Raw genomic sequence first — 16,618 nt, 5'->3', positions numbered from 1 at the left:
AGGACACCACAAGAAGATATATATATAGCTAGCTAACCTGGGGTCATGGCGCCTCATAGAGACAACCACCAACAAAAGAACATGCCTGGACTAGTCCCAGACCCCCTACACATATGAAAATGATGGGCTGCTTGTCCTCAAGTGGGTCCCCTAACATCTAGAGCAGGGGCTGTCTCTGATTTGTACTCTGTTGCCTCCTTCTGGATCCCATTTCTCTACCAGGGCTGCCCTGTCTTGCCTCAGCGAAAGAGGAGATAATCCTGATGTAACTTTATGTGCAAGGTTGGTGGTGGCGTGTTATAGGGAAAATGGGTGGGGAAGTAGGACTTGGAAGAGAGGAAGGAGTGGGGTTGTAAGTGGGACATAAAATGAACAAATAGATAAATTAAAGAAGAAAAAATATAACTGACCCGTAGTCATCAAAAGTGACAAGATCATGAAAAAGATTAGGGAAATGTTCCATATTGAAAGAGACTAAAGAAATAAAGAAATAATACAACACTTAAATGTACCAACTTCTTTCAACATTTATGTGAGTAATAACATAGTCAACAAAACCCAAATAACATGGAATACTGTGTCAGTGTGAATTTCCTGTTTTGATAACTGCACTGTTATTATGTAGGACAACATTCTTGTTTGTATAAAATTGACAATAAACTATTCTGAGTAACAGGACATAAGGTCAGCAGCTTCCTTTCAAAATGTCCAAAGTAAAATAACCATTAACTGTGTACCATACTTGGAACATTTTTCAAGTTTGTTATTGTTTCAAAATTGTTGTAGGGGAAGCTGGGCGTGGTCTTTAACCCCAGCACTTGGGAGGCAGAGGAAGGCAGATCTCTGTAGGTTCAATGCCAGCCTCATCTACATAGGGAACCCAGGACAGCCAGGGCTCTATAGAGAGAATTTGTCTCAAAAAAAAAAAAAAAAAAAAGGAAACAAAACAAAACTAAATAAAATTGTTGTAGGGGGAAGAACAATGCAACTAAAAACAAGATTGAAAACAAAACTGATTCTCCACACTGGCAGTCCCGGTAAGGCTATGTCTGTAAGAGACTGAAAAGTGAAATGACATGACATTTTGAAGCAGCAAGAAGATTCTCTAAATACACCCCGAAGTCTTCGTTTTTTAGTGTGTGTGTGTGTGCATGATGCAGGTGAAGCATGCATACTAGGGAACACATAGGAAGCTCAGAAGACAACTCTTTGTGATCACTTCTTGCCTTCCACCTTTTCATGAAATCAGATATTGAATTCAGGTCTCCAAGCTTGCCCAGCAAGAACCTTTGTTTCCTGAGCCATCTCACTGACCTGAAAGCAATTCTCTTAAATGACCTTAATTAGGTAGTAGTGAGAAAAAAATTGTGAAGGATCCCTTCTCTTAAACAAATTCTTAGGGATGGATAAATAATAAAGAGATGAGTAGAACAGTGGTACTCTAGGGCTACCAACGACTAACAATCAGCAAAACACAACCTAAGCACCTCCTGAGACAAGAGGCTACAGGGCTGGTAGCTAAAATTCCTTGCAAGGGTAAAAGTGGAATTAACCTGAAATAAAAGAGGTTTCCCCAGCTCTACAGTAACCTTGTTATTATGTCCTGGTTATCTATACATAGCAACACAAAGAGATACAAATAGAAAAATAAGCCCACATGAACCCTGTATTCTCCTGGTTGTGCAAGTCCATCAAAGTATAAACAGCAATGTATCTGCCAAACTGTTCCTTATGAAGAATTCTCTGATGAATAAGGGGAACAATCAAATCACGTGAAAGCTAAGTGAGAGAGAGCACCTGCAGTGGTTGGCTGGCTGTCTTTTATTTAAGAAGCATCATTTCATTCTGGAACGCCGGCACATACATTCTGAAACAATGTTGCGAGAAATGTGCAAGGCTCCTGTCGCCTTTTCCAGTACATTCATTAGACTGGGATGTCCAAGCTCCCCCACCCCACCCCACCCCACCCCACGCAGCACTGGACTCTCTGCATGTCCTTTCCTGGCCCCAGCGTTACTCTTCAGTGTGCTCCTTCCCTCCCAACCCCAGCGGCAGGAGGGCGCGGTCCCCGGGAACAGCAGCCTCCACAGAAGCTCTTCGCAGAACATCCGCAGGCTCTCCCGACCCGCCCAGCCCGCCAGCCCCTGGATGCAAAGCTGAAGCCTCGCCCCGTGATCGCCATCCCGCGGGTCCCTCACAGATGGCCACCGCCAGCCAAGCTCAACCGTTGGGCGATGGCGGACACCCGTGGACCCGCCGCTTCTCCACCGCGGGACCCAACCCTCTTGCCTCCCCGCCTCCCAGTCACGACGCCCCGCTCCGCAGAGGCTACTGGATGGCAGAGGTGGATCACGGGAAGAACGGAGGCGGAGCCCTGGACAGAGACGGGGGAGGAGCCCGGGAACAACGGGAGGCGGAGCCCTTGCTGGTAAAGGCGAAGCCCGGGGAAGGAGGGAGACATAGCCCGGGGTCGGGGACGGAACCGAGGAGGGCAGAGGCGGAGCCTGGTAGGGCGGGGGCGGAGCCCGGGAGACAGAGGCGGAGCCCAGGGCGGGGTGGGGGTAGAGCCCTGGGATGGAGGGAGGAGCCCAGGGCGGAGGCGGAGCCTGAGGTGGAGGCGGAGCCCAGGCGGCGCCCGCCCCACACCCTTACCTGGCTTCTCCAGGTCTCAGCCTACCACATTGAAGTAGTCCACTAGCTGAGCCATGACCGCACCCACCACGCCCAGGAAGCGGGTTCCCGTCGCGCCCTCGCCGCCGCCGCCCACCAGGCCTGGGAGGAGCTCAGAGTTTTCCTTCAGCGTCTGTAGCAACGGCGCTTCCGTCACGCTTGACAATGGAAGCGCGCACTGCGCCTGCCCTGCGCCTGCCCTGCGCCTCGCGCCCGCCCCTTCCCCGCCCCACCCGAGAGGGCTCGGCCTTCAGGTTCCTCCGTGGCCACTGGGACCCGAGGCTTGGGAAGTGGGCGGCCGGGCGCATTCTTGCCACCGAGGCCGAGCTCTTAGAAGCCGGGCCTCTGCTTCAACGCCCTCCTTCCCTATTCTTTATTTTCTTGTATCAGGGGTCTTTCCTTCCGCCTTCTCTCTCCCTTTTGCAGTGGGGGGAGAAGGGCATGGAGGGGTGCGGGGTCACTGGAAAGTTTGCTCTTTTCTGCTGCCTGCTTGCCACTGGCAGCAGGGAGGAGATTCTCTCGCCCTCGGCTGGAAGCTTGGAATTTGCATCGCCCAGACTTTGTGGCTGCACGTTTTTTGTTTATGTTGTGCAGATGGGAATTTTAGAAACAAGCCACCGAGCTGGCGGGGGAGGAAAAGACTTGTGCAATCTTCAGAGGCACCTATGGTTTCTGGGATACCTGGGCTGGGGGCGGTTAGCTGGGGCTTTCCTCTGAGTGCCCAAGAGAGTTGGGTTCTTCCTAGGAACAGGGCATCAGGGCATCCCAAGGATCCTCCGGAAATGGTCCTGTCTCTCCCCAGGGAGACCTGCCCACCTGAATTTCACTGTTTTTTTTTTTGTTGTTGTTGTTGTTGTTTTTGTCTCAAAGTTCTGGTAGCTGAAGCAGGTATTAACTTCCAAGTTGCTCTATTGCAAAAGGGCAGTCAGATAAATTCGTGGGGCTCTTTGTCCAGTCTAGAGATTATCCTAGTCGATTGAGTTTATTTTTTATTTCTTTTTTAATTTTTTTTAATTTTCATTAGTTACAATTTATTCACTTTGTATCCCCCCTGTAGCTCCCTCCCTCCTCCTCTCCCAATCCCACCCACCCTCTCCCTTCTCCACCCATGCCCCTCCGACAGTCCACTGATAGGGATGGTTTTCCTCCCCTTCATTCTGATCCTAGTCTATCAGGTCTCATAAGGACTGGCTGCATTCTCTTCCTCTGTGGCCTGGTAATGCTGCTCCCCCCTCAAGGGAAGGTCATCAAAGAGCAGGCCAATCAGTTCATATAAGAAACAGTCACTTTTCCCAAAATATCCACTACTAATGTTTTCAGATTTGGCTGGCATAACGCTTGGATGAGTTTACTTTCTCACTTCTTAATGATTATGAAGTTTTAGTAGTAGAATATGTATGCAAATTAAGACTGAAGTTTTCGGGACCTTTGGTTTAGAAATTATTTTAGTGAGGACATCATTTGCTGGGGGGTTTTATCCTTAATATATTGTATATAGTAGATGCCAATGTGCTTAGCACGACACCTAAACCCTCTGCACTAGCAGAAAGCTAGTGACTAGAGCTGTGAACTCATAGAGTCCAAAGGGTCATCAGTTCAGCAGTGCCTTCAAATTTTTCTCAAGCAATTGGCACAGTGAATTCAGGTGGCACTAACCACTCTGGTGACTGCAGGGAATTTGAAACTCCTCCAGAACTCGTCTCATCCAGGAAGGGTTTGGATGAATTCCTCCGCAAAGGTTCCTGGGTTTGTCTGAGCTTGGAGAGCATCTCTGGAGAGGAGGAGGGGGTCTTCCTTTCCTCATCCTTAGTGTATCTCCTCATCTAACTGTGCAGGCCTGACCTGGGCGCATTTGCCATTTATAAAACCCATGAGGATGTGCATTTGTGGCCTGTGGTCTCCTTAAATGCCATAATCACTATGACACTATTCTATCCTATTCTAATCTGATTACTATAATCCTAGAGAAACTTGTTTTTTTTCAGAAGTCCCAACCCAAACGTGAAGTTGTTGTCATATGCAGCCAATATGGGGGAAGGGGATTGGGTGGAGTGGGTAGGGTGTGTCTATGTGTGCTCAATGCAAGATTTCTTTGCCTGATAAGAAACAGAGAATTCAGAAAACCTCACCGCTGGCTGGGGAAAGCAGTGGAAGTTGATTGCTTTGTTTTCAATGGCTGAGTATTATCTTTTGTGTAAATGTGCCATGGTTTCTTTATCGATTCTTCAGTTGTGGGACATCTATGTGGTTTTCAGACTCTGGCTACTACAAATAAAACTGCTATGAATGCAGCTGATTAGGTGTCCTTCTTGTAGAGGCTCTTTTGGGTATATATCCAGTAGTGGTATACCTAGGCCTTCCTAATTTTCTGAGAGAGCCCCAGATTGTTTTCCAAAGTGCTTGTAAAAGTTTACACTCACACCAGCAAGGAAAGCATGCTCCCCTTTGTCCTTATCCTCACCAGGATGTACTATAACTTGAGATTTTATCTTAGCCGTTCAGACTGGTATGAGATGGAATCTCAGAGTCCTTTTGATTTGCATTTCTCTGATGATGAAGGAAGATGAGCATTTCTTTAAGTGTTTCTAAGCCATTCAAGATTTCGATGTTAAAAATTCTTTGTATACTTCTGTGCCAATTATTTAATTGGGTCATTTTTATTGGAGTTTGATTTCCTCGGTCCATTGTATAGTTTGGATATTAGCACTTTGTTGAAAATAGGATTGATGTGTTCTTTTCCTAATGTGTAGACTGACATTTAGTTTCATTGATATTGTTTCCTCCTTATATAAGTTTTCAGTTTCATGAGGTCTCATTTATTAACTTTTGATCCTAGAGCCTGATCTGTTGGTGTTTTGTTCAGGAAGTTGTCTCCTGTACCAATGAGTTCAAGGCTCTTTCTAGCTTTCTCTTCAACAGATTTAGTGTGTCTGCAGTTATATTGAGGTCTCTGCTCCACTTGGATTTGCTATTTATTTCAGGGAGAAAAATATGTATCTATTTGCATTTTTCTACATGCAGAGATACAGTTAGACCAGCATGGTTTATTGAAGAGGCTGTCTTTTTCCATTGTACGGTTCCGGCTTCCTTGTCAAAAATCAATTGACCAAAGGTATGTGGGTTTATTTCTGGGTCTTTGATTCAATTCTATTGATCAACCAACCAGACTATCTCTATGCCAGTACCATGCAGTTTTTATTACTACTGCTGTGTGTTGTAGCTTGAAGTCAGGGATGGCGATAACTCCAGAAGTTCTTTTATTGTATAGGATTGTTTAAGCTGCTCTGTTTTTTTTTTATTATTATTCCATATGAAGTTTAGAATTCTTCTTTCAAGGTCTGAAAAGAACAGTGTTGGTATTTTGATGTGATTATATTGAATGTGTAGATTGCCTTTGGTTAGATGACCATTTTCACTATGTTAATCTTATGGATCCAGGAAATTGGGAGATCTTTCCATTTTCTGACATCTTCATTTTCTTTCTTCAGACCATTGAAGTTCTTTTCATGCAGGTCTTTCACGTATTTGGTTAGAGTCACACCAAGATACATTATTGCATTTGTGGATATTATGAATGGTGTAGTTTCCTTAATTTCTTTCTCAACACATATGTCCCTTATGTACAGGAGAGTTACAGATTTTTTTTAAATTAATCTTGTATCCAGATACTTTGCTGAAGCTGTTTATCAGCTGTAGGATTTCTCTGGTGTAATGTTTAAGGTTGCTTATATACACTACCACCTCCTCTGCAAATAGCAATATTTTTACTTCTTCCATGCTGATTTGTATGCCCTTGATCTCCCTCAGTTGTCTTATTGCTCTAGCTAGAACTTAAAGTACTATATTGAAGAGGAACAGAGAGAGTGGGTATTCTTCTCCTATCCCTGAATTTAGTGGAATTGCTTTGAATTTTTCTACATTTATTTATTTTCTACAATATTTCTACAATTATTTATTTTGATGCTTGCAAACAGCTTGCTGTATATAGCCGTTATTATGTTTAAATATAGACCTTGTATCTTTTTATCTCTCTAAGACTTTCATCATAATGGGATGTTGGATTTGGTCAAACATATTTTCTCCATCTAATGAGATGACCATGTGATCTTTTTCTTTAATTTTTTAATATGGTGGATTATAGTGATGACATTTTTTATGTTGAACCATCCCTGCATCCCCGGGATGATGTATATGATGTGTTCTTGGATTCAGTTTGTATTTTATTGAGTTTTTCGCATGGAAGTTCATGCATGAAATTGGTCTGGAATTATCTTTCTTTGTTGGATCTTTGTGTGGTTTAGGTGTCAAGGTGACTGTGGCCTCATAAAATGAATTTGGCAGTGTTCTTTCTGTTCCTTTTTTGTGGAACAGTTTGAAGAGTATCTGTATTAATTCTTTTTTGAATGCCTGACAGAATTCTGCACTAAAACCATCTGGATCTGTGCATTTTTTGGTTGGGAGATTTTTGATGATTCCTTCTATTTTCTCAGTGGTTATTAGACTGTTTAAACTTTTTCCTGATCTTAATTTATCTTCAGTAGGTGAAATCTATTCAGAAAATCAATTTTATTTTGCTTTAGATTTTTGAATTTTTTTTTTTTTTTTGTAATACAGGCCTTTGAAGTAAGTCCTAATGATTTTTTTTTTATTTCCTCATTGTCTGTAGTTATGTCCCCCTTTTTGTTTCTGATGTTGTTTATCTGGATACTTTTCTCCTGCCTTTCAGTTACTTTGGCTAAGTGTTTGTGTATTTTGTTGATATTGTCAAAGAACCAGTTTTTGTTTTATGGATTCTTTGTATCAGTCTCTTTGTTTCCAATGTATTGATTTCAACCCCAAGTTTGAATATTTCCTGTCAACTGCTCCATGTTGGTGTGTTTGCTTCCTTCTGTTAGAGAGCTTTTAAGTGTGCTGCTAAATTATTAGTATTGGATCTCTCCAATTGCTTTAGGAAGGCACTTCATTTATCAAAATGATGTAAGCTTTTCTATTAGCACTGCTTTCATTGTGTCTCATAAGTGTGGGTATGTTTTGCCTTCATTTTCATTGAAAACTAGAATGTCTTTTTTTTCTTCCTTTGTTTCTTCTATGATCAAGTGTTTCTCTTGTTGTTGAAGTCTAGCTTTAATCCATGAATGTCTGATAAAATTCATGGAGTTATTTCAATCTTCTGAGTCTTCTTTTGTGACTGATTATATGGTCAAATTTGGAGAAGGTTTCATGAGCCGCTGAGAAATGTTCTATAGACAACTGGTAGGCCCATTTGATTCAAGATGTTTGTTAGTTTCTTTTTTCGCCATTTACTTTCTGTTTTGATGATCTGTCCTTTGGAGAAAGTCGGTGCTGAAGTCTCTGACCATTAATGTATGAGATTCAGTGTGTGATTTAAACTTTAGTAATATTTCTTTTATGAATGATGATATCCTTACATTTCCATCACAGATGTTCATTATTGAGAGGTTGTAGTGGTGGATTTTTCTTTCGGTAAGTATAAAGTGTTCTTCCCCATCTCTTTTGATTAATTTTGATTAAAAACTTATTTTTGAGACATGAAAATGGCTACTTCATCTTGTTTTTTGGGTCAATTTGCTTTCAAAACCTTTTCCAGCCCTATACCCTGAGGTAAGGTTTATCTTTATTCATCATTATTTTTTAAAACACCTAAAAACAGTTTCTGTCTAGTATCCCTAATGACCTATCAAGGCACACACTCAGAAGAATTCTCTATAAGACAATACACAGCCAACACCCTTTCCTAAGATCCAGAGATGAAAATAAAAGTGAAGAAATTAAACACCATAAACCAAAAAAATAGACAAGTCCAGATAGCAACAGCTAGAATCACAATCATGCCAAATCCAGATAACTAAACACCAGAGTGAAACCAAAATCATTAACACCATGACACCAAATCACCACAACCATCCTAGAGGAAATCAAGGTTATAACAGAGGATATGGGTAAAACCTCAATGATGTCTGTGAAAACAAACAAAAAAAGTGAAATAAAACACTGAAGATAGCTGAAGATATTTTATTACAAAAGGAATCAATAAAATTAAAAACTGAGATGTGCCTAGAAATAAAAACTGAAGAAGTCTAACAAAAACTCAAGTGATAAGCCTCATCAACACAGTCCAAAACATGAAAAAGACATTCTCATAACTAGAGAAAATACTCTTTCTTAATTTCTCATCCATCAGATTCTCTGTTTATTGATTTTACTGAGCTCTTCAATCTATTTTTTGGTGAGTTTTGTGCAGAGTGAAAAATAGGGATCTATTTTAATTATTTTACATGCATACTTCCAGATTGACCACAACAATGTACTGAAAATTCTTTTTTTTTTCAGTTGTCAATGAAAGTATGCTGGACTTTGTGTCACTAGCATACAACATGAGAATTTTTCCCGTGCTGCAAATCTGTCTAAACAATTGTCTAGCTATATTTTAGGTAATTGGACTGGAGAATTCGATACTATGATGGAGCAGCTGAGAGTGGCCATTGTCACAATAAATTCTACCAGAGTGGACACAGGACTAGCCACAGGATTATCATCATGGATTGCTGCAGCCATGAATCATCTGAAGGAATGGGCGGGCATTGGAGCGTTAGCAGGCCTTCTGGTGTTGGTCTCCTTGGTTTGCCTGTGGTATATATGCAAGATTAGAGTCTCACAACAGCATAATGCAGCCATGATCATTTAGGCCTTTACAGCCATTGAAGCAGGACAGTTTCCCTGAGCATGGTTGGCTACCATAAAAAGCTAAAATGTTATGCTAAGGATGCGAGGCTAAGCACTGCACTCAGGGTCAGCTGCTTTGGACCCAGAGAAGAGCATGTCTGATTGCATGCAGGTTGATGCCCCAGGTCCCGCCTCTGAGAAAAAGGTATCGGTCGGGTCTGATGCTCTTTGGGTGGATGACACCTAAATGAACATCAGTACAAAGTCCCAATTTATTTCTAATATCAGAGATCAGACCTCTACTCTTGTCTGATGCATCTAAAACAAAAAGGGGGAACTGTAGAGAGCTGTGGAATGCTATGCCTTAAAGATGGAGCTGGTTTCCCACCTTCCACCTTCCCGATGGTGAGTGCTCTCTGTCACGAACAATTCCACATTTGGCTAAGGCTGAGGATCTGGCTTGCTTCCATGTATGTGGACCTATCTGCATTGCCCACGTGGCACGCTGGGGTTGGCTACCCAGAGGCTATTTAAACTGTGGGCTGGCTTTCCCCAGGGTCAGATGATTGTTCAAGGTTCCTGAATAAACTGCATTAAAAAAAAACCCAAAAAAAACTTCAGTCTCTGAAGAAAGAAATGGAAGAAGATATCAGAAGAGAATTCTTAAAGAAATAATTCAAATGGCTGAGGAACATTTAAAGATATGTGAAAAGTCCATAATCATCAGGGAAATAGAAACCAAAAGTAGTTTGAGATATGGTCTAAAGAGAGTCACATGGCTAAGAATATTCAGACATTGCTAGTAGGAGTACAAACATATTCTGCCACTAAGGACATCTTTGTGGCTTTTCCACAGCAAGATGGGGATTGTTCTACCTCAAGAACCAGCAATACCACTCTTTGGCATATATCCAAAGAATGTTTCATCCTTCCATGGAGACATTTGTGCAAACATATTTATGTTGCTCTAATCAGCACTTCCAGAAATTGGATATAACCCAGATGTCCATCAACAGAAGACTAGATAAAGAAAATGTGGACATTTGCACAACAAAATGTTACTCAGTCATTTTACAAAGTAAATTATGAAATTTCAAAGTAAATGCATATCTACAGGTAAACTAGAAAAAAAATCAGTCTGAGTGTAATAACACAAGTTGAAAAATACAAATATCGCATGTATCTACTTACATCTTAATATTACTTGTAAAGTGAATGATAAGCAATCTATAGTACATAAAACCATGTAGGATACACACAGAAAAAAGGACTAGTGTCCGAGAAGAAGTAAATAGATCTCCCTAGGATAGGGCAATAAAATATTTATAGATGGAAAACGGGCTCATAAGAGAGAATCAGTTGGAAGTTGGGAGGCAAGGGGACATTAAGGAAAGTAATATGAAGAAAGACAGCTAAATTTAAATGTTATTTGAATGTTACTGTAGTAATCTAATCTAATTCCTAAGCAGAAGCAGAAGCTTCCTAAAATATATACATAACTGAAGGTGATCCAAACGAAAAAATAAAAGAGATTCCCAACAGGATGCCACTTGTCATCAAATGAGGATTCCAATACTTGGAATGGTTTATATCTACTTGAGGTGTTGGCCAATGGAATCTTATGGGAATGCCTAAACAATGCAGACTTTTGTCAAGATTATAGTTTGCTCTCCACAAATGGATTGCAAGTCTTTATTGCTGAATACAGCACATAAACAACTCACTGAACATAGAGAAACTAAGCTGGTGTAGGTATATTTATCTATATCTAGGGAGATACACACGTGTGTGTGTGCAATTTGTATACATTTTTTAAATTCCAGTAACCAAAATTGTATAAGATTACACATAGGAGACATTATTTTGTTTGTTTATATATAAGAATTAACATTACATCATTTTTTTCACATTCCTACCTTCAAAGTTTTTTGCAGTTTTAGCTCTTTTGAAATTTTATGGTCCTGTTTTCATGAATGGATTTTACATAAGTTAGATATCAATTTTGATTTGCATTATATTGTTTATATTGTATTATAACAATAATATATAATAATACAAAATTATATCACTAGTAAGTATGATAAATAATATTTCAGTAAATTAGAAAAAGTATGGAGATGAAGTGTTTTTCTTTTTGTTTGTTGTTATGAGACAGATGGCTGAGTCCAGCCATCTCAAGACATGTGCTGCCAGGTTCGAAACTAAATTCATATTTACAGGCTCCAAAACCCACTCCAATTCTGATTCTTCAGGTGATTCGTGTATGACTTTTAATCAGGAAATAGTGTAAAGATGAAAGTGGCTGATAATCTAAACTAAGCACACAATTCATAAATTTGTTGCCTGTCATGACTTATATTGACTATGAGCAGCTTTCCCCCTCTTTTGATCCTGTATAATTCTAAATTTGGTGCCAGACGTCCAGGAGGGGGTCTGAATGCAAAAGCTGAGTTGAGAACCCTGAACCCAGGTGTCCTGCATAAGGCTGAGTCACTAGTGTTTACTTTCTTGGTCAAAACCCCATGTCCCTCCTCTAATCCACTGATAAGGGATGTCTTCCTCCTCTATCTTACTGTAGCTTATCAGGTCTCATCAAAACTGTCTGGATCTACTTTCCCTGTTGCTTAGTTTAGCCACCTTGACTAGTGGAAGTGATCAAAGAGCTATCAAACTGGTCAAAGTCTGACTGCCCCTGCTCCCTTTCCTAGGAGAAATCAAATGTTCAAACTACTCTCACAACAGCAATCCAAAACAAACAAGCTGTTTTTGGATGAACTACAATTTTGTCTCAGACTCTGGTCCTCTCCAAAGTCACTGTGGACCATGATGAAATCATACAGATTGTTGAAGAAAGAACCAAACATGTTTTTCACCCACATGGAGGAACCAGGTGTAGAGCCCCAGGGCTATGGGATTCCAAGAGTACATGGATGAGAGGAAAACAGAACAATAAAAAGACAGCAAATTCAGAGCAAGTCTGGCTACAGCAACAGAAATATCTCAGTACTGTGACCCTCAGATGTCTGGACTTTGCTGCAGTGTGTGTGCTGGCCTGTCATGAGAACCATTGTGTATGCACAGACTGAGAGCCTGAAGCAACAGTAGGAAGCAGCTGTAGCATTCAAAGTCTTCTCTGATATTGTTGAGGTCTGAGCCTGTTCCAAGGCCTAAGCCAATAATCTCCTTGGATCTGCCTTGACGCAGGGGTCTGTCTCTGTGTAGTGAAGAACCTGACATGTCCCTTCCTTTGCTTTGCCTCAGCCTCCTCCTACAACCTGTGTATGCATCGATGGAGTTTCCTCTGTTCACTTGTAGTTATAAAGGAGAGACCAACACCTACATGGAGGCAGATGTTAACCTCGCTACATTTATTCCCATTTCCATCCCACTTGATCTATCACAATACCTCCATATCCTTTTTGACAGAAAACCAACTCTACTATGGAAGTTCGACCTGTGAGTACTTGCTTGAATGTGCTATGGTTGTTCTGGTTAAAAGATACTACATGACCTGCTAAACACATGTAATTCCATTGAGAATAATGAACTAGATACAGAACAATGTGAAAAACAGTTTCACATTTTTTTCTCCTTCATTGTGCCTCTGCAAACATTTCCACTTCTCATTGTTATGTATCCAGTGAGAAAGAAATCAGGGATAGAAAAAAGAACAACTTTTATGTCTGCCTCATGGTGTGTTTGCATGGTGAGACTTACATATTTTTGACACACTGACTGTAATATGTCAAGATAAGTTTCCATTCTTCTCAGGTCTATTTGGCCATCTAAATATCTTATGTTTGAATATCTGTTTCTTTCTAAAGACTTGGAGAGTTTCTGATAAAGTGAAATTGAATATCCCTATGTGCTCAGCACAAATATTAGAATCTCTGGTTTCATGTGTTCTGGCTTTAGTATCTTTAAAGTATCTCAGTGTTTAGACACTGTGGTGGTCATATTTATAACTTATTTATTTATAATTGATATTGTAATGGAGTGTTCTGAAATTCATGTCATTCATGCCTATATTCTGTCCTCTGCTTAGTTAGCTCTACTGACAAACAGTGTTCTCTGATTTGATTGGAGGTTTTATGATTTTCATTTCCAACCTTTCTATCTGTCTTTCTCCTCCCTCACAATCTCAATTTTGTCTTGTGATTTGTTTTTTCTGGTACTCAGTCTTTCTTGTGTACAGCTGTTTATTCTATCTCTCATCCAAGTTCTGATGGAGACTGCTGATTCTTGTCTCAATGACCAGTTGAAGTCAATGCTTGGCTCTGTCTTCTTTTCTGTTGTTTGTCTCTTTACTTTCTGAAGTATTCATCTACCACTTGATCTCTCTGAGAAACTCTGAGTTAGGTTGCTGGTTATTTATGATACTGTGCAAGATTCATTAGGCTTTTTCATATTCCTGTTTTTCACTTGATGCCATAATTGGTACATATGTTCATTTGAACATCAATTTTGGGATTAGGATGGTCCTTTGCTGAAAAGTACCTTCTTCAAACTTCAATACATATTTCCTCACTGAGTAGGAAACTCTACTAATTCATTTAATCTGCAAGCCTAGAGAAACACATTTCCTTTACTACTTTTATACTACTTTTTTGAATTTTTGTAAAGATTTATTAAAATTTACATTATGTTTATGAGTGTTTTGCCTACATGTTTGTGTGTGTACCACTTGTGTGCATGGTCCCTTCAGAGGACAGTGGAGGACATGGATCCCCTAGAACTGGTGTTCCACACTATTGAAACCTAAAGCTGGCTACTGTGACTTGAACCAGGGTCCTCCAAAATAGCAACAACTAGTCATAACATATCAATCATTTTTCAAACCCAAGAACACTATTTTGCACATGCTTATTTATTATTATTTCATGTACTCAAGAGCTCACTTTCTTATATATATGTGAATACCACAGGTATCCCTGGTGCCCAGAGATGCCAGAAGGGATCTTATGAACTGGAGCTAAATATGTTTCCAAGGCCACCCTGTGGGCACTGAGAACTGATGCTAGCTTTTTTTGAAAGTGGTGTATCTATAGATAGATGGCCGGGCATCTGTCTATACCTCACAGAGACACTTTAACACTAGGAATGCATATAAACTTGTTAGAATTTTTAATAAGTGAGTATGAAATTGAATCATTACAAAAGAAAAGGTTATGAAGCTCTTACTAATATTCCTTTAGTGCTTCCATGAGCTGAAACATCATAAGCACCTATGTATACAGTACTCATAGGATACAAGCAAGTGATATTTTATGTACACAATGTACACCAAAAAATATTAGAAACAATTAAACTTCTGAGAGTTTAGGAGCCGTTCGATGATGTTCCTGGGTTGTAATGAGCTTATGCACACAAGATTTACATGTCACAAGAAAAGTCAAAACCTGCAAAGTCAGGTTTTGTGGCCCACATGTTGTAATCTTAACACTTAGGAAGCAGAGGCTGAAGGATGGAGAAATCAAAAACAGCCTGTGGTAGATAGTGATTCACTATCAAAAGAAAAGAAAGAGGGGGAGAGAAAAGGAAGGAAGGAAGGAAGGAGGAGAGGGAGGAGGAACAGCCTCCTCTATCAGTTCCAACCTACCATTGCTTTAAGCCTCTGCAACTTGAGAAGCTGTTTTTGCAACATAACCTAGCATATTCTGAAAGGCTGATCCTCTCTAGTGTTTGTCTTTAATGTTTCTGTTTCTCAGTAGCATATAATTTTTGTCATAGCCTGTATTTCTGTGAACCTTTGGGGGGCTTAGTTTACATTGTGTGTGTGTGTGTGTGTGTGTGTGTGTGTGTGTGTCCCAGTTTATTATGCACTGTTATTCTTTATAGACTCAACATCTAGAATTATGATCCTCTGGCTTCTTACTTAGAATGTAGTCCTGCCCTCCTCACCTTTAGAATACTGATTTTCAAATTAATAAAGTCATTAAATCAAAAAAAAAAAGAAAGAAAAGCAAAGGCTATGGCCTCTAGGTTCCTGTATTTGATAGACTTTTTGAGAAAAATGTACTGACAATACCCATCATTCTGTTCCTCTGGTTTAGATCGAAATGGAGAAACTATCAATATTTGCTGACCTTATACTTTGCCATCGAAGAGATCAATAAGGACTCAAACCTGCTTCCCAATATAACCTTGGGTTTCCACATCTATAATGCTTTTATTTCTAACAAAATAACCTTGGAGGGCCTTCTGATGTGGCTGTCTGGAAGGAGTGATTATATCCCTAACTACAAGTGCAACACTCAACACAAAGCTCTAGGAATCATATCAGGAAACAAGCCAGAATTTTCTGCTTCAATTGCAACACTTTCAGAGCTCTACAATGTCCCACAAGTAAGTTAGAAACATATTTTATGCACAATCACATCTTAGATCTGACCGAAACAAACAAACCAACAAAAGAACAATAACAGAACAAACAAAAGAAAACAGAGAAGTGGATTATGTTTAGTGTAGGCAGATTTCTAAGAGCAGTGGACGAATTACTTTGATATGTTAATAGTTAACAGATGGCAGTGTTTGGTAAAAAGCATGAACAGTAAATTCTGGGAGTTTCTGAGAAGATCACTTAGTAGTATCCATGATTCTATCTCCAAACAATGGATGATGTACTGTGGATGCTCAGTCTGCATTTGATAATAAGTCAAATTCTATAGCAAATGTACCTAACTCCCCAATCTAGCATATAAACATCTCAAAATTCCTATGGTTGTCAATACCTGACATATGGAAAAAGAAAGTCCAGGACATGTAACTGAGTTTGGAACAATGTTTAATGCCATCAAATATGAAAATCTTTCAAGGAATTAATTATCTTATTCAGGAAAGTGGATCTAAGAATAGCACCCACAGATACCATCCACTTAGCTATATCATCACAATTGACTATTGCCAGGCTACACTGAAGAAATGCATCTATCAGCAGGTATTACTACAAACAGAAAATACTTGGTGAGCACAAGAATCAGCAATAATCAAGATTAAAACACCCACATGGCAATGTTCATTGTTATCACTCAGTTAAACAATTCATAAGTGTATTTTAACCTAATGCAATAAAAAATAAAGACAATAATTTACATTTCTGAGTTTTGTCTCTATCAAATCTATCAAGAGCGATGATACAATAAACCCTGGCAATGAGGCCCCAGGTCATCACAACTTGAATCATTTTAACTTAGGAAACTGAATTTCTAAAAACTTTGTAGTCTCTTTCCATATTTGCTTTCCTAAAGGTGAAGGTTCTCTGAAA

The 16,618-nt window shown here is 39.9% G+C and overlaps 1 protein-coding gene across 2 annotated transcripts; it reads left to right on the top strand.

The window, feature by feature from the left end:
• The first annotated feature begins 5,542 nt into the window (after positions 1-5,542).
• On the top strand, positions 5,543-16,350 carry LOC132651312 (vomeronasal type-2 receptor 26-like). Of its 2 annotated transcripts, XR_009589058.1 has the most exons (4): positions 5,543-5,782; positions 8,113-8,154; positions 12,063-12,810; positions 15,408-16,350. XR_009589058.1 is itself a non-coding variant. In XM_060376538.1 (2 exons), exons 1-2 carry the CDS (start codon positions 12,590-12,592, stop codon positions 15,706-15,708), a joined length of 522 nt encoding a protein of 173 aa, XP_060232521.1. In that variant the 5' UTR covers positions 11,821-12,589; the 3' UTR covers positions 15,709-16,350. The 2 variants fall into 2 exon arrangements, 1 of the variants encoding a protein (XP_060232521.1); XM_060376538.1 differs by lacking the exons at positions 5,543-5,782; positions 8,113-8,154 and having other exon boundaries at positions 11,821-12,810.
• The last annotated feature ends 268 nt before the right edge of the window (positions 16,351-16,618 follow it).

The sequence above is a fragment of the Meriones unguiculatus genome (assembly GCF_030254825.1).
Source record: "Meriones unguiculatus strain TT.TT164.6M chromosome 13 unlocalized genomic scaffold, Bangor_MerUng_6.1 Chr13_unordered_Scaffold_45, whole genome shotgun sequence".
In the NCBI taxonomy this organism is placed as follows: Eukaryota; Metazoa; Chordata; class Mammalia; order Rodentia; family Muridae; genus Meriones; species Meriones unguiculatus.
The sequence above is the reverse complement of the archived record's forward strand: the minus strand, read 5'-3'. Positions and strand labels throughout refer to the sequence as shown.